The sequence below is a fragment of the Lepidochelys kempii genome, chromosome 23, assembly GCF_965140265.1.
Source record: "Lepidochelys kempii isolate rLepKem1 chromosome 23, rLepKem1.hap2, whole genome shotgun sequence".
Classification (NCBI taxonomy): domain Eukaryota; kingdom Metazoa; phylum Chordata; order Testudines; family Cheloniidae; genus Lepidochelys; species Lepidochelys kempii.
The window spans coordinates 9163440-9186170 of NC_133278.1; the positions used below are offsets into that span (position 1 = coordinate 9163440).

Here is a 22731-nt window from a genome sequence, read left to right on the forward strand (position 1 = left end):
GAAAACTTTTTCACTAGGAGGGTGGTGAAGCACTGGAATGGTTACCTAGGGAGGTGGGGAATCTCCTTCCTTAGAGGTTTTTAAGGTCAGGCTTGACAAAGCCCTGAGTGGAATGCTTTAGTTGGGGATTGGTCCTGCTTTGAGCAGGGGGCTGGACTAGATGACCTCCTGAGGTCCCTTCCAACCCTGAGATTCTATAATAGATAGATAGATAGAGGGGGTGTATGTGTATAGATAGATACATGGATAGACGGATGGATGTACAGAATAGACAGGTGTGTGGAGAGAGTGAATGTGTATGTGTGGGGGATAGACAGTGTGTATGAAGAGAGATGGATCCACATCCTCCCCAGATCTGAGTAGGCTCCTCTCTGAGCTGCTCAGAGCTGACCACCGGGCTATAGGCTGTTTTAGGGGCATCTCTCTCAGGGCTGGTCTATCCTGGGAACTTACATTGGCACCACTACATTGCTGAGGGGTGAGAAAAATCTACCCCCTTGAGCAGCATCCTTAAGCCTGCCTAACCCCTGGTGCAGACAGCGATTGGTCCACGGGAGAATTCTTCCATTCATCTAGCTGCCGCCTCCCACGGAGGTGGGTTAAATACGCTGACAGGAGAGCCCCTCCCATCGCTGTCGTGAGTCTCTGCACTGAAGCGCTACCACCTTAGCCTTGGTCGGCACTCCACACTACGTTGCTCAGGGGTAGGTCCACATCCCTGAGTGACGCAGTTATACCGACCTAACCCCCCACGTAGACAGGGCTATGTCGATGGGAGGGCTTCTCCTGTCCACATAGCTACTGCCTCTGCGGGAGGTGGAATCCCTACGCAGGTGGGAGAAGCTCTTCACATCTTCACTAAGCGCTACAGCGGCACTGCTGTCCGTGTAGACAAGCTCTTAGGCCTGGTCTACACCGTTAGGTCAAAGAGAGGCAACTTATGTCGATCTCACTCCGTAAGCGTCAGCTCTAACTCGTGTAGCTCCCACTGAAGTAAGTGCCCCACTACAGTGGCTCTCAGCCAGAGATACGTGTACCCCTGGGAGTACGCAGAGATCTTCCAGGAGGTACATCCATTCATTTAGGCATTTGCCTAGTTTCACCACAGGCTGCATAAAAAGCCCTAGCGCAGTCAGTATAAACTAAAACTTCATTCAGTCGATGGCTTGTTTATACTGCTCTATATACGATACACTGAAATGTAAGTACAATATTTATATTCCAGTTGATTTATTTTATAATTATATGGTAACATGAGAAAACCAGCCATTTTTCAGTAATCGTGTGCTGGGACACGTTTGTATTTTTATATCTTATTTTGTAAGCAAGCAGCTTTTAAGTGAGGTGAAACTTGGGGGTACGCAAGACAAATCAGACTCCCGAAAGGGTATAGCAGTCTGGAAAGCTTGGGAGCCACTGGCCTACTACACCGACTTAATAACTCCTTCACTGCGAGAGGCGTAGCGTTTGGGTCGCCGTCGGTAGGTCGACGCAGTGCCAGGGTAGACACTGTGTTACTGATATCACCTGTTGCCACCTTTCCGAAGCCGTCCCACAATGCCCCATGCTGACAGTTAAAGTGGTGCAAGCGCTCCTGGTGAGGACACACACCGCCGACACAAGGAGCATTGTGTGGACATACAAAAAGAATCGAATTTCTGCGGTGCTTCTACGTCCATGTAACTTAGGTCGACTTAATTTTGTAGCATAGACTTGCCCTTAGTCTCTGCTGTTGAAGCTGGTCCATAGTGTATAAAGACTGAAATAATTACAGGGCCAGCAAGTGCGAAAGCCCCAGGGAGTTTGACTCTGCAGCCCAGTGGCTGGAGCATTTACTGGGAAGCAGGAGACCTGCACCACAGCAGATAGAGGGGGGATTTGAACCTAGCTCTCCCCTCTCCTCGCAGAGTTTACTGCCCACTGGGCTAGGGCTGTAAGCAGGGAGCTCTCCTGGGGGGTTTTCATGAGACAGGGCTGACCTGGCTCAGGCACCCAGCTCTAGGACAGGGGTCCCGGGTGACAAACCTGGGCTGGGGGCCAAACTATCTCAGAGGGAGCGGGCTGAGGAACTGTGGTCTGTGCAGTCCGCTGGTGGCCGGGGGCCAGGCGCTGCACCGCAGAGCTCTTTGTGCACCCAGCCCTGGTCCCTCGGCTCGGATCTGCTTTTCTGCTTTGGGAGGGGACTGGGGCCAGGCCCGCAGGCAGGTGCAGCTCCTGCTCTGTAACCCCTGCGGGGTGAGTGAGGCTCCAGGGCTGCCCACACGAGTCACGCTCGGGGCTGGCAGCTCCAGCAGGAGGCCCTGGGGACACAGGCAAGTCACAATCAGCACTAATTAGCACTGGCTAGCAGACAGGAAAATCCAGCAGCCTGGCAGGCAGAGGGAGCCCCCATCTGGGTGGGGACAGTCCCAGACCTGGGGTGGTGATCGCCCTGGTTGGGAGGGCCTGGGCCTAGACCCACACTGGGGGACAGTCTCCCCCACGGGGGTAGGGGCGCATGGTGGATGGGATCAGGGCCAGGGCCAGCTCAGCAGGAAGCACCTAGCCAAAGCTCACAGGTGGCCTTTGCTGGGCGGGCAGCAGGGCTTGTGCACAAAGAGGCACCAGCCTTCCCCCCTGCCCCCACCCCATGACTGCATTTCCCCTGTGGGTACGACTCCCTCGCATCAGCCCTGTGTGGGGCAGCAACAGCACTGGGGCTCGGCTACCAGGGGCAGAGCCCAGCCCCCTGCTCTAACCATTAGACCTCACCCCTGCTTCCCAGAGCTGCGGAAAAAGCCCAAGATTCCTGTTCCCAGCCCCAACCCCTAGTTAGGACCCACTAGACCCCAATCCCCTCCCACAGCCGGGGTAGAACCCAGCAATGTTCCCTCTAATTTTTTACGTCCATGTGCACAATGAATGTGCATCACTGTGCACCACTCTGGGGTGACGTGTGGCGGCGGCGGGGGGGGGGGGGGGGCTGAGGGGTTTGGAGAGTGGGAGGGGGCTCAGGGCTGGGGAAGGGGGTTGGGGTGTGGGAGGGGGTGAGAGGTGCGGGCTCTGGGAGGGGGTTTGGGTGTGGGCGGGGGCTCTGGGCTGGGGGTGTGGTCTCTGGGGTGGTGCTGGGGCTGAGAGGTTTGGGGTGCAGGCTGCCCCAGGGTTGCAGAGGGGAGAGAGGACTCCCCCCAGCCCTCTCTCACCTCAGCAGCCCAGGGCTGGGGGAGAGCTCCTCTTCCCGCTGTGGTAGCTGAGGCCGGGGCCAGGTGAGAGGTGCCTCGCCCCGCTGTGCGCCTGTGCGGTCCTTGATAGCCTGCTGCACGGCCCTGTGGCCACGCAGCTTAGAGGGAACTTCACAGTCAGGAGGAGCCCTGGCTCCCAACCCTCCCTGCTCTCGCACCTAGACCCCGTCTTCCTCATCTAACTCAGACAGTGGGACTGATGCTACCCACACTGACACCCCAGGGTGTCCAGGGGGTGCCAGGAGGGTAGGGATGGGCCCCACATGCGGGTGGAATAAGGGCCCTGCCATGGAGGGGGAATTGGCCCAGACAGAGGGGCACGTACTTTGCCAGGCATACGCCTGGTCATGGATGTCGTCCCGTGCACCTCAGCCTTTGGCCCCCAACAGCAGCACTCTGCACAGTTTCCCCATCCCATAAGCTGGGGAGCAAATCACGCAGCCCCTGCCCCTCTCAGTGCCCCCCCAGCTAGAACAACCCAGCTCTGCCCCTCTCAGTGCCCCACCATGCTAGAACCAGCCAGCCCCTGCCCCTCTCAGTGCCCCCCTGCTAGAACAACGCAGCCCTGTCCCTCTCAGTGCCCCCCCAGCTAGAACAACCCAGCCCTGCCCCTCTCAGTGCCCCCCCAGCTAGAACAACCCAGCCCTGCCCCCTCAGTGTCCCCCCAGCTAGAACAGCCCAGCCCTGCCCCTCTCAGTGCCCCCCCAGCTAGAACAACCCAGCCCCGCCCTCTCAGTGCCCCCCCATGCTAGAACCAGCCAGCCCCTGCCCCTCTCAGTGCCCCCCCAGCTAGAACAACCCAGCCCTGCCCCTCTCAGTGCCCCCCATGCTAGAACCAGCCAGCCTCTGCCCCTCTCAGTGCCCCCCCACTACAACCCAGCCCTGCCCCTCTCAGTGCCCCCCCGGCTAGAACAACCCAGCCCTGCCCCTCTCAGTGCCCCCCGGCTAGAACAACCCAGCCCTGCCCCTCTCAGTGCCCCCCCATGCTAGAACCAGCCAGCCCCTGCCCCTCTCAGTGCCCCCCTGCTAGAACAACCCAGCCCTGCCCCTCTCAGTGCCCCCCAGCTAGAACAACCCAGCCCTGCCCTTCGCAGTGCCCCCCCAGCTAGAACAACCCAGCTCTGCCCCTCTCAGTGCCCCCCATGCTAGAACCAGCCAGCCCCTGCCCCTCTCAGTGCCCCCCCCAGCTAGAACAACCCAGCCCTGCCCCTCTCAGTGCCCCCCCACTAGAACAACCCAGCCCTGCCCCTCTCAGTGCCCCCCATGCTAGAACCAGCCAGCCCTGCCCCTCTCGGCCCCCCCCCCACTGTGCTTGAGCTAGGTGGGTGGGATTCTGGACCCATATGTCTGAGCCAGCAGCACTCCATGTGCAGATACGCATCCCACAGCAGCAAGGGGTGGCAGCAAGTGGGGCAGGCCCACACCATACAGCCTGGCCCGGGCTGCCCTCCCAGCTAGCTGTAGTGCTAATCAATGGCAGGAGGCCCTGTGGGGACAGCCAGACGCCGAGCCCTGCTCTGGAGGGGCAGCACCTCAACAGCAGTGAGAAGGAGCTGACCTGTCACTGGGTTTATCTCACACCTCTCAGCTCAGGCCTGCAAATATCTGAGCACTTCCCAGAGCAGGGAAATTGAGAGCTGAAGGGAATTCACTCAGCTCAGCTGGGACAGAGCCAGAAATAGAACCCAGGAGTCCTGGCTCCCACACTCCCCTTACCACCAAACCCCACTCCCTCCTGGAGCTGTGATTGAACCCAGGTGTCTCAGCCCTTCCTCCCCACTCTAACCCAGTAGACCCCACTGCCCGCCCTTGGCTCTAGGCATCAGGAGGCGGGTGTGGTGGGTGCCCCATGGGGGGATAGCTCTCCTTTGATGGGCACTGCCTTCTCCACTCAGGTGCGGGCAGCGAGTGGCATGGAGCTCCCTGAGGTGGAGGACAACGCGGAGTTCCTGGAGCGGCTGATGGAGGTGACCTCGCGCCGCCTGCCCCAGCTGGAGCTACAGGAGCAATACACCATCATCAAGGAGCTGGGCAGGGGCACCTACGGCAACGTGCTGCTGGCAGAGCACCGGGAGCAAGGTGAGGGCAGCGCCAGCTGCTCCTGGGTGGGCCAGGCCTGAGTAGCCGCAGCCTGCATTGGGCCCCTGCAGGGAGCCGGGTGGGGACTCGTAGAGGGCTCTGTCTCCTCACAGTCAGTGCTGTCCCCAGTGGGGCACTGCGAGGCGCTGTGCTGCAGGGGGTGGGGGCTCAGTAGGGGGCGCTCTCCCCAGCAGTCAGTGCTGGCCCCAGTGCCCCAGGGCGTGCTAGGGGGCACTGTGCTGAAGGGAGTGGGGCAGGAACTCAGGGACTCACCCGGCTGCTGTCTGACACCACTTACTTCAAAATAGCCAGCTCCCTTTTGCTCTCTGCTCCCGGCACAGGCACCGATGGCCCCATGCCACCCGGCAGGTGATCCATTGCAACTGCCAGGCCAGCCACTCGGGCACCCACTGCCAACTCACAGGGGCCCAGGGGAGCAGTCAGTGAGGTGAGGGGGCAGCCACAGAAGGGGCCCTCTACTCCCAGAAGCTACTGACACAATGGTACTCTCTGAGCCCGCCCACAGGGCCCCTCCACCCCCTCTGGTTGTGCCCAAGCACTGCCCCCTGCTGGGGCACACCGACCCCCCCTTTGTGCCCAGGCACTGCCCCTGATGAAACACACTGACCCCCACTTTGTACCCAGGCTCCGCCCCCTGTTGGGACACATCCACACTCTCTTTGTACCCAGGCCCTTCCCCTGCTGAAACACATTGACCCCCTCCCCCTTTGTACCGAGGCCCTGACCCTGCTGGGACACATTGACCTCCCCTTTGTACCCAGGCACAGCCCTGCTGGGACACACTGACCCCCCCCTTTGTACCCAGGCACAGCCCTGGCGTTGAAGCTGATGCCAAAGGAGAGGACGGAGCGGCGGGCGTTCCTGCGGGAGTACTGCATTGCGCTCTGCCTGTCTGCCCACGCCGGATTCCTGCGCACTCTGCCCATTGTCTTCGAGAGCCCCACCCACTTTGCCTTTGCCCAGGAACTCGCGCCCGCTGGGGACCTGTGTGCCATCGTGCATGACGGGGTATGCTGGTGTGAGGCGGGGGGGCAGGGGCGTTCTGGGGAGTGGCGATCAGGGGACGGAGCATCAGATGTCAGCAGGGCTGCTGAGTAGGGGATGGGATGGAGAGCAGGGGATGGGATGGGGAGCAGGGGCATGGGCCACTGGGTCTCAGGGGGGCCTGTGAAACAGGGAGCTGGGGAGTGGAGGGGGGGGATCGGTGCTGGGGGTCTCGGGAGTGTGTGGCTGGAGGCTCAGCGGAGAGGGCTGGGAAGGGGTTGCTGGGGTGCAGGGTCTCAGGGTTCCAGGGGAGTAGCGGCTGGTGGGCTGGAGTCTTGGGGCAGGGGAGCAAGGGATGCAGAATGGGCTCTCAACAGGAGGCCTTGGGACCTGGGGTGAAGCATAGGAGATGCTGGAGGGGACACTGGTGTGCTGTGGGGAGTTACAGTTCAGGGCACTGTGGGGTGCTGAGGGGTTGGGGCCAGAGGGAGCATAGGGTGCTGTGGGGGGGAGCTGCACTGTGACGGGGAGGTCTCCAGTGGGGGTGCTCTGTGGGGAGGTCCTGAGAGGGGGTGCAGGGAAGGTCCCCAGAGGGGGTGCTGGGGTGCTGTGCGGAGGAGCTCTGGAGGGGGCGCTGTGGCGCTGTGTGGGGGAGGTCCCTGGTGGGGCACTGTGTGGGGAGGTCCCCAAAGGGGGCGCTGTGCGCTGTGTGCGGGAGGTCCCTGGTGGGGCACTGTGTGGGGAGGTCCCCAAAGGGGGCGCTGTGCGCTGTGTGGGGGAGGTCCCTGGTGGGGCACTGTGTGGGGAGGTCCCCAAAGGGGGTGCTGTTGGTGGGAGGCCAGGGCTGCCCTTGTGTAACCCCCATGCCCCCACAGGAGGGTCTCCCAGAGGCCCAGGTGAAGCGCTGTGCAGCCCAACTGGCTGAGGCCCTGGACTTCATGCACGGCAAAGCCCTGGTGCACCGGGACATCAAGCTGGACAACGTGCTGCTCTTCGACTGCGAGTGCCGGCGGGTGAAGCTGGGCGACTTCGGGCTGACGCGGCTGGAGGGCACGCCCGTCTGCGCCATGTCGGGCACTCTGCCCTACGCGCCGCCCGAGCTCTGCCTGCTCGAGGCCTCGGAGACGCTGGAGCTGGACGCCAGCCTGGACGTGTGGGCCTTCGGGGTGCTGCTCTTCTGCCTTGGCACCGGCTGCTTCCCCTGGGACGTGGCTGTCAGCCCCGACCCCCAGTTTGAGGAGTTCGGCGCCTGGCAGAACAGCACGGTTCCGGGGGAGGTGCCGGCACCCTGGAGGGCTTTCAGCTCCGCCGCCCAGGAGATGTTCCGGCGGCTGCTGACCCTCGACCCCAACCGCCGCAGCCCAGCCATCGAGGTGCACAAGTACCTGCCCCTGGTCTGGCTGGCAAGCAGCCTCCGGGAGCTGGATGGTGCCGGGGGACTGGGGGGCCAGGGGCACAGCCAGAGCCTGGCCGGAGAGCAGCACAGTCAGGAACACCCCCGAAGCAGCCCAGGTGCTGCCTGCAGCACAGCCCCCCCCACCGAGAGCTCTGCCCAAGCTGCGGGGGGCAGGCCCCAGTCCAAATTGGGAAAAGAGGTGGGGGGAGGGGAGGAAGGAGCAGAGGAAAAGGGAGGAGGCACTGGCAGGAGCGGAGGGGGAGGGAAGCCAGCACCCCCTGCCATAGCTTCCATCTCCTGCCACCCCTCTGTCTCCTCGGCCCCCATTCCGATCAGTTCCTGCTGAGGATCCTGAGACAAAGGGGCAGCCCGGGGCTCCCTGCCAGAGCTGCCCTTGCCAAGGGCTGGGCTCAAGGAGCCTGTTCCCCTCCGACAGCGCCAACCCCTGCTGGGTGGGCAAAGGAGCCTGCCTGTGTGTGCAGTAAGTCACGGGTGATGAGCCCAGCCATGGGGGGCACTCTGAGCTCAAGGCGGCCCATTGGCCAGGGGCTCCCAGCGTAGGGCTGTGGCTACGGGCTGGAGCAGCAAGGGGTACCCAGCATGGTCAGGGAGGGTAAGTGGGACCGTTACTGGGCCCTGGGCTCAGCTCACTGCAAACAGGACAGGGACTAGCAGGGAGGGGGCAGAGAAGAGCTACAAGAAGGATTTGGGGGCTGGGAACCTGCCGGGCAGGGAGAGGCTGAAGAAGCTCAGTGGATTAAGTATCTCCACCCAGAGGAGGGTTCTGTGATCCCAGCCTCTGGGTACCTGGCCAGGGAGGAGATTTCGGAGAGCAGGGGGCTCTGTGCTCCCCCAGGGCAAAGGCAGAACCAGACCCACTGCTCAAACCAGGCTGATGCAGGCTGGGAATAAGGTGCAGATTTTGAAATGAAGCAAACTAATGCCTGGAGCAGCTTCCTGCAGGGTTGGGGGATTCTCCTGACTCTGCTTTATAAACCTTTGACATAGATCCACAGGATCGGGGCTATGGCCCCAGCTTTGTAACAGTCCCTGGGAGGAGCCTGTCAGTGTGCCAGACCCCCTAGGGCTCTCACTCTTTCTCCAGAGTAAGCCACACGGCCTCACCGCCTCCTTAGGCTGGATCTCTGAGCCGTCAGCCCCACTGCACCACCCTTGAGCTCCGTTCAGGGAGTCCCACTGAGACAGACCCCTGAGGGAGACTTGTACAATCGTAGGGAGCAACACACCCCTCTGCCAGCATGTGCAGGGACACTCAGCCAGCGCTGTCACACAGGCAGGTTTATTTGTCGACTGGCCCCCAGTGCAGGAAGCCCTTGGTGAGCACAGAGAAATGAAGGTTCAAAGCTCTGTCCCTGTCTCACTCGGTCTGACCTCCTCCATCAGCAGAGCCCTGCACGGATACACATTTCTATCTGTGGATGCAGATATCGGCAGACAGAAATCGGTATCCGCTGAACCACAGGGCTCTCCCGGGAACCAAAGCAGCAGAGGGAAGCCACCTCCTCGAGGTGCAATAGCTGTGTGGATGGAAGAATTCTTCCCTCGACCCAGCGCTGTCTACATGGGGATTTGTTCGCCTTAACTACACCACACAGGGCTGTGGATTTTTCACATCCTCCCTTAGGTCTGGTCTGTCGGCTGACACATGGGGCGTTTTCACATGGCCTGTGCCCTTCTGCCACCCCAAAACCTTTGGGTTTGAAATTGGGCTGGGGTGCTGCCGCTCTCTCCTCCCCTTCATCAGCCGGGGAGGGAGGAGGGCAATGCACCCACATTTCTCCATGTGTCAGCTGTCTTGGCTGCAGCCTGGGGTGTCTGGAGCCCTAAGCTGGGGTACAAAGCGATCCCTTGAGCATTAGGGGGATCAGTGTAGGTTTTTCCCCTCTGTCACAAGTCCAGAGGATTGGTGCCGTGCCTCCTGCTTTGGAACAGTCTTTAGGGAGAACCACTTCAGTGTGCCAGACCGCCATGGGGTATCACTTCCTGCACCACGCGGTCTCATCACCTCCTAAGACTGAACCTCTGGGCTGCAGCCCTCCTGCTTCACCCCCATGAGCTCTGCCCAGTGCATCCAGCTGAGACAGACTCCTGGGAAAGATTGTCCACTCTGCAGGGACCAGTGCATCTCAGCCAGTATTTGCAATGACACTCGTGCTTTCCAAGCAGTTGGGTTTTTAGTCAGCGACACACAGCACCGGCCGTCCTTAGCTCAGCACAGAGAGCTGGAGGTTAAAGCATAGTTCGTTCCGACCAGCACAGAGCCAAGCCAAGCTGTAGGGAACCCCATGTTCAGGTTCTGGGTCCCTCGACCAGACCTGCTTATTCAGTTCCCAGGTGAGAGCCCCAACTCCTTCCAGTAGCCAGTTCTTACCTCCCACCTCCCACCTCTCCAGTCCTGTTCTCAAGCTGGGGCCTGTGCCCAGCTTCCCTGCAGGGGCCGGGAAGGGTGGGGGGGAAACCATCCCCCTCTGGGCCATTGGGTGCTAGGTGTCCATGTCCTGGGGACTGGGTTTTCTGTTATCTTCTGGATTTTCCACTGATCTGGGGTTGGCCTCAGCCAGTCCTTTTCCCGTGACCTGTTGTAGCTCAGAAAGCTGGACGACATTCATACCTGTGTCTCCTAGCCTGCCCAGGGGGCAAACAGTCCCCTTTCCCACACTGGACAATCATGCAAAATTTAGGGGTCACACAAATATAACAAAAGCTTCCTACTTCATCATACCCTGCGAGGTTGGTCTTAACCCAACCATGTCTCTGGGGCTCTGGTGCCCCAGGGGCTGGTGAGGCAGGGATGCAGGATGCTCCTGCATATTTGCAGGCTCCCTCTGGAGTTGTCTCGTAACCCCAGGGCTGTGACTTGGGAGTCTCTTGTTTTAAAGAATCCACCCTGGCCATGGCCACCTGCTGACAGGGTGTCTTTGTGATGGGCTGTGGTCTCAGGGCTGCTCTACACTTACCCTGGGCTTTCCCCACCCTCTGGCAGGGCTCACAGGACTTGCAGTACTGCTGGACTGCTTCTGAGACTCTGGGCTGGTAAAAGTTCTGCAGCAACTTGTGCTTGGTGCACTAGATCCCCTGCTGGCCCGAGGGAGACGTCATGGGCCAGGTACAGTAGCCTGCGGCAGCACCCTTGGGGAAGCACCAGCTGTCTCCTGATCCCCCAAGACTTAATTTTCCCCGGGGGACCCACGCCCAGCACAGGAATCCCTTCCCCACAGGAATCTTTCCCTGCCATCCTCCTGAAGAGGGTTTGCAGGGCTGTGGCCGGCGGGGCCCTCAGCTTTTCTAAGCAGGGAATCCCTTGGCAGTTCAGTATGAAATTCAGCTGCTGGGGCAGGGAGGGGGACCCATCCCTCCTTGCTGGTGGGGTTTGGAGTCACAGCACCGCTTGGCTGAACCTTAGTTTCCGCAACTTGGGACAGAGTCTTGGACCCCTCTCCATTCAGCCCTGCCTCAGGGAGCTTATCCCCCCAAGCCAGAGGTGGTGGCTTGCTAGCCCCAAGAGTGGTAGCCTTTGAGCCTGGGCCAGGTCCTGGTGGTGCTCTCTGGCTCTGTCTCCTGGTAAGGACCAGGGAGCTGTGGGCACCGCCTGGCCACTCCTCCAGATCATTCCCCATCTGCAGGTAACTGATCCTGCACCCCAACCTCTTTGTGCCCCTCCTTGGCACCCCATCTCAGGTACACCCGTGCTACAAGCACCTTGACCTAGGGTCCAGACACCCCCTGGGATGCTGGCAGAGCAGGTGCCAGTTCATGCCAAGGTCCCCATGTCTCAAACGAACATTGACACACATATGGTTGGAACCAGTCTGGCTCAGCTGTGTGTTGGGATTGGTAGAAGATGTATTAGAATTATAAGAATATGTTTAGTCTTTATGGAATGCTTGTAAATTACTGCCTGCATTAATCTCACGTATAGCATCTGTATCTATCCCATCTTGGAAGGTCATAGTTAAGCATTTGTTATAAGCCACCATGACTGTGTCACCAGAAAGGAAGATACATTAACTAGTGTGAAGTTCTGGTCTCCAGCAGAAGGTGTTGTGTCCTTTAGGACAAGGAAGGCCTGTCCACACCAGACAGACTAGAGCAGTGGTTTTCAAACTTTTTTTCTGGTGACCCAGTTGAAGAAAATTGTTGACGCACATGATCCAATGGAGCTGGGGATGAGGGGTTTGGGAGTGGCTCAGGGCTGGGGCAGAGCATTGGGGTATGGGGGAGAGCATATGGGGCTGGGAATGAGGGGCTCCGGTTTTGGGGGGGGCTCAGGGCTGGGGCAGGGGATTGGGGCGTGGGGTTGGGGCATGGGTTTACCTCGGGCAGCTCCCGGTCAGCAGCACAGTGGGGGTGCTAAGGCAGGCTTCCTGCCTGGCCTGGCACTGCAGACTGTGCTGCGCCCCGGAAGCGGCCAGCAGCAGGTCCATCTCCTAGGCAGAGGCACGCAAGCAGCTCCACATGGCTCTTGCCCACAGACACTGACCCCTCCAGCTCCCATTGGCTGGGAACCAGCCAATGGGAGTGTGGAGCCAGTGCTCGGGGTGGAGGCAGCGTGCAGAGCCCTGTGGCTCCCCCGCCTAGGAGCTGGACCTGCTGTTGGCCACTTCCACGGTGCAGCATAGTGTCAGAACAGGTAGGGACTAGCCTGCCTTAGCCAGGCAGCACCACTGATGGGACTTTTAATGGCCCAGTCGGCAGTGCTGACCAGAGCCACCGTGACCCAGTGCCTTACGTTCCGCGACCCAATACTGGGTCACGACCAGCAGTTTGAAAACTACTGGACTAGAGTGGAACACTAAAGAGGAGAAAGTACTTTGTTGTTACTCTTCCCACCCCCATGAAGATGAGTCTTGAAAGTGAATTTGAGTTTGCTGAGTTTGCAGCTCCAAGCTGAAGGGGGAAGGGAATAAAACCCCCTAACAAGGAGGAACTGTATCTTTATGCTGCTTGTGCTGTGGGGGGCAAGGTTTTCTAGGCATAAGCAAGAGGCCCCCAGTGCTTGGCCTGGGTTAGCCCTGAAGGCCACACAGACCTTGCTTGTCATAGAAGCTTCTATTACTTTTTGAAATTTAAGAGTGGAACTCGTTTGTGTGGGTATGTGTTTACCTGCTTTAACATTGTAAATCACCCACTTGTTTCCTTTTCCTATTAATCAATCTCTACATAGTTTATTACAGGATTGGCTACAAGTGTTGTCTTTGGTGTGAGATCTAAGGTGTAATTGACCTATGGTGAGTGACTGGCTCTTTGGGAGTGGCAATCACCTGAACATGGCTCACCCACATGGCCTCAGGGATCCAAGTGGTGGAGGCAACCAGATGACTCCTACCCTCCCTGACATATTAAGGGATCCCATCATGGTGACCCCCAGCTGCCCCCACCCCTGCCAGCCTCAGGGATCTAATGGCAGCAGGATCTGAGCACCCTTCCTCTCAGGGATTCATTCACACACACACACACGCAACACCCAGCCACAACCCACCTCTGCCCCCTCTGAACAAATTCAGACATCCTGTGGGGGCAGTAGCAAGCTCTCCCCTGCCCCCTTGCTGGCCTCAGGGATCCAGTGGAGGGAGGGGCAGCACCTGGCCACCCACCAGCCAGCACCATGGATCCATTGGTGGCTTCATCTGGCTGCTCCCCCCTTCCCCCTGCTGGCCTGAGTGATCCAGTGGTGCTGACACCAGGCCTACACCCCTCCCTCAGGGATCAAGTGGCAGCAGCAATGGGCCGACTCCACCCACCACCACCCTCGCCAGCCTCAGGTTTGCCATGGTGGTGGCACCCAGATACCCCCACTCCCTTCACCAGCCTCAGGGATCCAGTGTCCATGGTACCCAATGTAGTAAGATGAGGCCCTGAAACGTAAACCTTTGGTATCAGAGACCTGGTATGAGGCCTAAGGCCTGAACTAAAGTAATGGTCAAGACTTTGCTAACATAAAGCAAAGCTAAGCTGTGAGCAGGAGGCAGGCTCTGCTCACAAAAGCTGGCAAGGAGAAGGCTGCTAATTGGACATATACACATATCTAAAGGGGATCAAGCACTAATAGGTTAAACATGGGCCAGGATGGCACCAGAACAGTCTGGTACGAACACATTCCACAGAGATAATGAGGAATAGGCTGACCCATCCTAAAACTGGGACCTGAGGGAACTGGGGATGTTTAGTCTTCAGAAGAGAAGAATGAGGGGGGATTTGGTAGCTGCTTTCAACTACCTGAAAGGGGGTTCCAAAGAGGATGGCTCTAGACTGTTCTCAGTGGTAGCAGATGATAGAACAAGGAGTAATGGTCTCAAGTTGCAGTGGGGGAGGTTTAGGTTGGATATTAGGAAAAACTTTTTCACTAGGAGGGTGGTGAAACACTGGAATGCGTTACCTAGGGAGGTGGTGGAATCTCCTTCCCTAGAAGTTTTTAAGGTCAGGCTTGACAAAGCCCTGGCTGGGATGATTTAGTCAGGGATCGGTCCTGCTTTGAGCAGAGGGTTGGACTAGATGACCTCCTGAGGTCCCTTCCAACCCTGATATTCTATGATTCTATGAAAAGACAGGGTCAAAAGGATAATATGATGGATAGGCTTGTTTTTTCGAACCAACATGTACCAGGAGAGAGGCAGCACCCCAACACTCAGAGGGGTTGTACCTCAATACGTCAGGAGTGATGTGTCACTTGTTTGTACCTGTGTATAAGAATGCACCCCTGAGGAGGTTTCTTTGTCCAGCCTAGGGGCCAGTGGAGGGTCCCACCACTGATTGAGTTGCGTCCATTGTCAGGGAGCAAATATGTACTAGCAGAACCATAGACATCTGATCCGGGGAGCTAGACACTGTGTTTCGTTTGGCAATAAACCTGGCCAGGTGCCTTCCTACCTTATCAGAGTCTGTGGTCATTGGGGTTTCTCTCGGGGCCTGCTGTGTCAGCGATCTGCACAGAGCAGCACACAGAGGGAACACACGCACACGGCTGACTGTTATCAACATTGAACAGAGCAGAGCACCACACCGGTGACGTCTGACGACACCCAACTCACCCCATGGAACGACCCACCAAATATCCTAAGAGAACCTGGTTCAATATGGAAAGAAAGCCTCCTCCGACCACATGCCCCTAGTTGTCAGCTGTCACCCCATGTGGGCTCCCATATGGGGTAAAATCAAACAATGACACCCCATACTCAACAGGGACCCCATCCTGAAAGCAATCTTTTCTGGCGTTCGAACAATCCTCCAATCTCATCATCAGAAGCAAGCTCCCCACAGACCAGGACCTAGCAACTCAAAGCAGCACCGGACCTTGCCAAAACAACAGATGCAAAACCTGCAGCCATATCTCCACTGCTACCATGATCAACACCCCCCACACAACACACCTTTAAAGAGCCATGGGTCCTACACATGCCGAGCACAACATGAGATGTAACCTCACCCAGTGCACTAAATGCCCCAATAACAACTAGGTTGGTGAAACCAGACAAGCACTATGGTCTCATATGCACTTTTCACCGAGCGATCACGCTATAGCTGACCTCTCAGTCCTCATCCTCCAAGGAAACCTGCACAACACTTTAAAAAAAAAATGCCAGAGAGCTTCAATTCATGGACACTAAAAATTGTGGTCTTAATAAAGACACTGGATTTATGGCTTTTTACAACAATCTGTAACCCACTAACCTCCCTTTTTTCCCTATGACTGCAGGGTGTTAATGGGCCACTTCACCCCACGTGGTCCCTAACCATGGTCCTGCTGGCTGGAGGGTGAGTGCCCCGGCAGGCCATAGAAAAGCCAACCCATCTCAGCAGGACGCCGAGCGCGGGGGCCCCAGGGCCTGTTGCCACTGAGAAGCAGGATGGGATCCCTCTGCCTCCCGGCAACAGAGCCTCCTGGGGCCCCCGTTTCCAGCTTCTCTTCCCAACTCCCAGCGCTGGGACCTGACTTTGTTTAACCAAAAGCAGAGACAGCCCAGATCCCAGGGTTCCAGGAGCTGGGGCTGCAAGGGAACCCCAAACACTGCTAGACTTAGATGGGCTCATGATCATCGGTGACCCTGCCAGGCCAGGCAAAGGGGACCCCGATATCCCCCACAGTGACCCTGCACCTTACTCCAGAGGGGGAACCTCCCCCCAGTCTGGGAATTGGTGTCTGGCTTAGAAGCTCTGCCCTGCTGGGAAATCCCCTGGGCTGCATGCTGTGTGGGAATCCCCCACCTGCCACCAGGGGATCTACCTGCTGGTCCCCACCAGGGCACACCCCTATCAGCATACGCCTTGTCACCAGCCCCGCGGCACTCACAGGGCAGGAGGGAGGCCCTGAAATCCTGCGGTTGGCTTCAAAACTAGCCAGACACTCACTGGTGTTGTGATGTGGAGGCTGAGACTCTCCCCTCTCCCCACATTCAGGGTCTCCCCATCGCCCCCCATGTGGTCTTTGCCCCTCCGCCCGAGGATCTGCCCCCTTCCTGACAGCCTGCTTTGGATCTGTCTATTTTGCAGTTGTGTGCAGTGATTGCAGCTCATGTAGACATAACTGAGCCAGATAGCTCGGGTTCCCGGTCCCTGGTAAGTGCTCCCCAGGCTAACCTGTCTGGATGTGCACTTTGTGCTATGGGAACTAGCTAGGCCGGGTATGTCTACACCAGCTGCAGCCGAGATACTAGTCTGACTCTGGTTTCTCTGTAGCTCCCTGGCCAGGCTCTCACTCCCGCATCTCCCACCAGGGCCCCTGCTGGCTCCCCAGCTGTCTCTGAACGTGTCCCTGGCTCACGTCAGAGACACGGTTACCAGCTATTGGTGAGTCCCACGAACCCTGCCCCAGGGCTTGACCAGGGCGCCGGCGTGAGCTGAGCCCGTGCTCTACATGTGGGGCTGTAACAGCTCCTGTGCCCTGCAGCTCGGCACAGCGGGGACCTGGACATTCTCTCCCCATTGGGTTACGGCAGCAAACCCACTGGCCCCAGCGGGAGTCACCCCCAGGCCATGCAGCACCCCCAGGAGCTCGTCTCTGGCTGGATGGCCCTGGAGGGGTGGTTCTAGCAGGCTCTGGGGGCAGAAGCCCCATCTGACAGAGGGGCAGCCCCTTTCCCTGCTGTCCTTGTGCCAGCTTGGGCATGACTCAGGCTTGGTGCATTGTCCCTGCCATCAGCCTAGGCTGGCACAGGGCTCTCTGCCTTGCCGTTCCCCCTGCCAGCTCTCAGGGCTGACAGGAGGCCCAGGCTCTCTGCCCAGCAGGTGCTGCTGGTGTCACTCTGTGTGCATGTGCCCCCCATCTGGGATCGGAGCTGCCCCCATTCTCCCAGCATGCACTGGGACAGGCTCAGCTGGGATGGCAGAAAAGCTGCAGTCCAGAGCACTCTGAGCTGTACGTGGGCATGGAGCTGGTTCGGGGCTGCTGTGCAGCGGGGCCTGAGCCACTGTGGCTGGGGCGGATAAGGGGCAGGGCAGGAGAGGATGAGGCAGGAAGCGTCAGGCTGGTATTTAACCAGGTGCCCATGAACCAGGCAGGCTGCTGCCCCTAGGGGCAGACGTGCTGGCTAACAGGATGGGAGTATGGGGGCCTGGGCCTGCGGGGTAGCTGGGCGAAGCTGGGGGTGGCAGAGGATGCTGCTGTGCGGGACGATCAGCTGTGCCAGAGACCTGGAGGGCAGGCGGCTGCTGCCTCTTCTCCTGGAGGCAATTGACTCGTTCTGTGCAGGTTGGGGGAAGAGACGGCTCCTCTGGGGGCAGCCCGGGCCCTGCCTGCCCAGCCTGGCTCTCTCACTGGGGGTCAGTGTCAGCTCCCTGGCCAGAGCCCAGACCCACAGTGGGCACTGCCAGGCAGGGAGGGGGGCTGAGGGGCAGGGGGGGCTGTGGGCAGGTAGCAGGTCGGACCTGAAGGTCCCAGATATCGCGACACAGGGGCCTGGTGAACCTGGGGGACCCAGTGAGAGCCAGGAGCCCCTGTCGCTGCTCCCTGTTCCCCACAGCGCTTAGCACCCACCCGGAGAGCAACACAGAGCCGTGGGAGCCACTAGTGGCCTCTGCTGGGCCCTTCCCAAACTCTGCCCAGGGCTGGTGCTGCCAACGACCTCAGCATTGAACCCTCAGCACTGGGCGTGAGCAGGGTCTGGGCCTGGTGCTGCCCCAGGCACAGGGGCGGCTGGGGATTGTCGCTCGTGCATACAGCTTCATGACACAACCCCGGGCGAGCCTCAGGCTGTCTGAAGGGTGCAGGGGTCTCCAGCACATTCAGATCTCCGCGGGTGCTCCATAGACAAGTGCGTCTGATTGGGGGGGGGCGGGAAATCCTGGCTCAGAGCTCAATGAAATGACAGTTTTTAAATGGACAGTGATGTCCACACTGAAGTCTGCAGTGGGAAAACTCAGTATGAAACTGTGATGAAGCAGGACTGTTCTTAATGTTTCCTCTGAATATTGTGGGGGTGCCTCAGTTTACCCCATGCAGTTCTTAAGTATCTAGGTGGTGGGATAAGGGTGTATGATTGTTGCAGAGCCTTAGAAGGCAGGAGTGTGCAGGGGTCTGGACACAGAGACGGGCCAACACCCTGTTTCCTGGCAACTGATGGCCTGGCCCTTCCCCCCTGTGAGGTGAGAGCTAAAGGGTTGGAGAACAAAGGAATCAGGTGCCCTCCTGGCCCAGGAAAGGGACAAGGCCCAGAGGAGGAGGGGCTGGAGAGAGTTTCTGTTTGGGGCTGGCTGGGGAGTGAAGGGCAGACCTGGTTGTCTGGCTCACTGCCTCCCAAAATGGACCCAGCTGAGGGGTCCTGTTCTCTGCACCTACAAACTCTGTTTTAGACCCTGTTCCTGTCGTCTAATAAACCTCTGTTTTACTGGCTGGCTGAGAGTCACGTCTGACTGCGGAGTTGGGGGTCAGGACCCTCTGGCTTCCCCAGGACCCCACCTGGGCGGACTTGCCGTGGGAAGTGCACGAGAGTGGAAGTGGGAGGATGCTGAATGCTCCGAGGTCAGATCCAGGAAGGTGGCAGTTGTATGAGCTGTGTGTCCTGCAGACAGGCTGCTCACAGAAAGGAGACTTCCCCAGAGTCCTGCCTGGCTTCGTAGGGAGCAGTTCCAGAGCATCGCCCGGGGACTCTGTGACAGAAACTCAGAGCAAGAGAGAGAGTCCAGGGACTAGCTCCTCGGCGGGTGTAAACTGGCAGAGCCCTATGGACTCCAATGGAGGGATGCCAGTTTACACCTGCTGGGGATCATCTGACCCATTGACTCCAGTAGGGTGATGCTGATTTACACCCACTGGGGATCTGGCCCCAGTGAGGCTGCAGGCGTCTCTCCCGCATGGTGCGATTCTCTTTGCCCTTGACCCACAGGCAGCGTGAGCAGCAGCGTAGGACCCGACCCGCACAGATAAGGGGTTTTGCTCTGTCACATCCTGATTATCAGACCCCAGCTCTGTGCCCCCAGCTCTGACCTCAGGACATAAAGTCTGGGTCAAACTCACCCAGGGGGCAGGTAACTCCCTGGCCTGCAGCGCAGTCACCCCCGGATGGGCTGGGCAATTCCCCCAGGGCAGAGGGGCCGCACAGCTCCACAGCATGGGCGGGGCGTGACTCAATCGTTTGGAGAGGTGGGCGCATCTGGCCTGTGGCCCCGGCCTGAGGCCTGCCCCCACTCGGCTACCTCTCCCAAAAGCCCCGCCCACACTCCACCCCCGGCCCCACTCTGCCCCCACCCCCATCTGCCTCTCGTGCCTCTTCCCCCAAAGCTCCCCCACTAGGGTTGCCAAACTGTCTAATCACACAAACCCAAACACCTTTGCCCCTCTTCCCCAGGGCCCCACCCCCACACCGCCCCTTCGCTAAGGCCCTGCCCCGCTCACTCCATCCCACCTCCCTCCGTCGCTCACTCTCCTCCATCCTCACTCTCTTTCACCGGGCTGGGGCAGGGGGTTGGGGTGCAGGAGGGGGTGAGGTGTGCTGGCTCTGGGAGGGAGTTTGGGAGTGGGCGGAGGCTCAGGGCTGGGGCAAAGGGTTGGGGTGTGGGAGGGGGCTTGGGCTGCTGGTTCCGGGAGGGGGCGTAGGGCTGCGGCAGGGGCTTGGGGTGCAGTGGAGGGTTTGGGGTGCGGGCTCTGACCGGTCATCGCTTACCTTGGGTGGCTCCCGGTCGGCAGTGCAGCAGGACTAAGGCAGGGTCCCTGCCAGTCCTGGCCCCGGGCTGCTCCCAGAAGTGGCCGGCACATCACTGTGGCCCCTGAAGGTGGTAGGGGACTCCACGTGCTGCCCCTGCCTGCAGGCACCGGCCCCGCAGCTCCCATTGGCTGCAGTTCCTGGCCAATGGGAGCTGCGGAGTCAGTGCTCAGGGCGGGGGCTGCGCGCAGAGACCCCTGCCCCCCTCCAGGGGCCTCAGGGTGCCTGCCTTAGCCCCACTGTGCCGCTGGACTTTTAGTGGCCTAAAATCTCCCAGTTTGGCTTCCATAGCCTCTGGGAGATAGAGCCCGATTCTGGGAGACTCCCGGTGAAACCGTGAGGGTTGGCAAACCTACCCCCCATCTGCCTCTCTTCTCCCGAGGCCTCCCCTGCCTACCTCTCACGTCTTTTCCCCCAAGGCTCCCCCGCCCACCACTTGTGCCTCTTCACCCTCTCCCCCAAGGCCCCCAGGCGGGCAGAGTGGGGACGGGTTAGGGTCTCAGAGGGAAGAGGATGAGCGGGAGCTGGGTCTCCAGGAGGAGTGCTGGCAGGGCCAGGGCCTGGGCATCCTTTCGGCAACAGCACATGCCAAAGGTAGGGTTGCCAGGTGTCCAGTTTTAGACTGGAACACCCAGTCGAAAAGGGACCCTGGCAGCTCCGGTCAGCACCGCTGGCCGGGCCGTTAAAAGTCTGGTCAGTGGTGCAGCGGGGCTGAGGCAGGCTCCCTGCCTCTCCTGGCTCCGTGCGGCTCCCGGCAGCTGCCAGCATGTCCCTGCAGCCCCTAGGCGCAGGGGCAATCAGAGAGACTCCACATGCTGCCCCCGCCCCAAGTGCCGACTCCACAGCTCCCATTGGGCAGGAACCACGATTAATGGGAGCTGCAGAGGTGGCACCTGCCAGCCCTGTGCCTAGGAGGCGGACACACCGGCTGCTTCCGAGAGCTGTGCGGAGCCAGGACAGATACGGAAACTGCCTTAGCCCCACTGCACCACCAACCGGGAGCCACCTGAGGTAAGCGCTGCCCAGCTGGAGCCTGAACCCCTACCCACACCCCGACCCCCAGCCCCAGCTCGGAACCCCCTCCTGCACCCTAACTCCCTCCCCGAGCCTGCACCCCAACTCCCGGCCACTGCCCTAAGCCCCCTCCCAGAGCCTGCACCCTGCACTGCCTTCCGCACTCCAACCCCCAGCCCTGAGCCAGTTCTCACACTCCAAACCCCTTGGCCCCAGTCCGGAGCACTCCTGCACCCCAAACCCCTCATCCCCGGCCCCACCCCAGAGCCCTCACCCCTCCTGCACCTTAACGCCGTGCTCCAGCACAGTGAAAGTGAGTGAGGGTGGGGGAGAGCGAGCGACAGAGGGAGGGGGGATGGAATGAGTAGGGGGCGGGCCTCAGGGAAGGGGCAAAGGTGTTTGGTTTTGTGCGATTAGAAAGTTGGCAACTCTATCCAAAGGTGGCAGGCTGGTTACTTGGGAAAGCTTAGTCTCCTCTGGCCTGTTACACCCACCGCCATGTCCTCGACATCGCTTACATCCCATGTCCACCCTTGCCTGAGGACACAGCTGGTGCCAAGACCTCGTGCTGCCCCTCTTCCAAGGCAAGGTCACCTCACAGGAACTGCCAGCCACGCTGGAGAGGGGCGACAGGGTCTGGGCTGCTGCGTCCGTCGCTGGCTCTTGTGAGGCCTTTGCACAGAATCCCAGTGCAGCTTGAGCAAACCTGGGCCATTCCCTGCTCCTCCAACCCCTCAGGGCTGTGCTGGGCAAAGGGAGCGGCCTCCCAACAGCCTCCATGACTTAGACCTCCCGTCAGGGGAACGTGCCCCCTGCAGCATGATTCCCCCTTAGATCTAGGCCTCCGGGAGCTCACACGGGGTCTCTGCTACAGGGCAGCTGCTCTGTGACGAGTGCGGGCACGGCAGCCCACATACTGCTTTGCACATGGCTCTCATGATGTCCCTTTCCATGTTGCAGGGCCAGCCATGTCCCTCGCCATCTGGGCCACTCTCTGCACCCTGGTCCTGCTCCTCCTGGTGTCTGCACCCCTCATCACCTTCATGCTGGAGGCCTGCCCGAGCCTGCGGGGGCTGGAGGAGACTCCTCGGGGGAGGAGCAGCACCATGGGAACTAGAGGCCTGGGAATGGGAGAACCCCATTGACCAGCTGTGAGTAGGAGGTGGGGGCGGGGAGGGGCCTGGGGAGATACCAGTGCCCAGCTCTGAGGGGGTGTTGGGGAGACACCATTGGTCAGTGCTGCACAACAGTCCCCTGCAGTAACTGTCTTTGCCCAGGTAATTCCTGCAGCCTCCGTCAGTCCCTCCTCCTCTCCCCCGTTGGGACGCTGTCAGTCTACTCTGCTCACTCCCAGCCAGGCCAGGGCCAGGCCAAGTTCTTACCCTACCACGACCTGCCCCAGCCAGACAGCCCAGCACAGCTCCTTTCTTCTGCACAACTAGTCCCTCCTGCAGAGAGGCTGTACATTTAGAAGAGGAGGATGACCTAGTTGTTAAGGCGGAACTTCTGGGAGATTGAGATTCAAGTTCCAGCTCTGCTACAGAGTCCTTGGGCCTGTCACTTCCTGTCTCTGGGCCTCAGCTCTCCATCTTTGAAATGGGGGCAATCATTCAGGTGGGTAGAAAGCTGGCTAGATTGTCGGGCTCAACGGGTAGTGATCAATGGCTCCATGTCTAGTTGGCAGCCGGTATCAAGTGGAGTGCCCCAAGGGTCGGTCCTGGGGCCGGTTTTGTTCAACATCTTCATAAATGATCTGGAGGATGGTGTGGATTGCACTCTCAGCAAATTTGTGGATGATACTAAACTGGGAGGAGTGGTAGATACGCTGGAGAGGAGGGATAGGATACAGAAGGACCTAGAC

General features: G+C 59.5%; 1 protein-coding gene across 1 annotated transcript; it reads left to right on the forward strand.

Annotated features, from left to right (window-relative positions):
* The first annotated feature begins 5134 nt into the window (after positions 1 to 5134).
* Positions 5135 to 22015, forward strand: SBK3 (SH3 domain binding kinase family member 3). Its single transcript, XM_073321271.1, has 6 exons — positions 5135 to 5300; positions 6127 to 6329; positions 7181 to 7733; positions 16434 to 16506; positions 20320 to 20450; positions 21831 to 22015. Exons 1-6 carry the CDS (start codon positions 5135 to 5137, stop codon positions 22013 to 22015), a joined length of 1311 nt encoding a protein of 436 aa, XP_073177372.1.
* The last annotated feature ends 716 nt before the right edge of the window (positions 22016 to 22731 follow it).

Coding starts and splice junctions, on each gene's coding strand:
- SBK3 (XM_073321271.1), top strand. CDS start 5,135: ATGGAGCTCCCTGAGGTGGAGGACAACGCGGAGTTCCTGGAGCGGCTG. Junction 6,330..7,180: donor GTGCCATCGTGCATGACGGG/GTATGCTGGTGT, acceptor ATGCCCCCACAG/GAGGGTCTCCCAGAGGCCCA. Junction 7,734..16,433: donor CAGCCTCCGGGAGCTGGATG/GTGCCGGGGGAC, acceptor ATCTCCCACCAG/GGCCCCTGCTGGCTCCCCAG.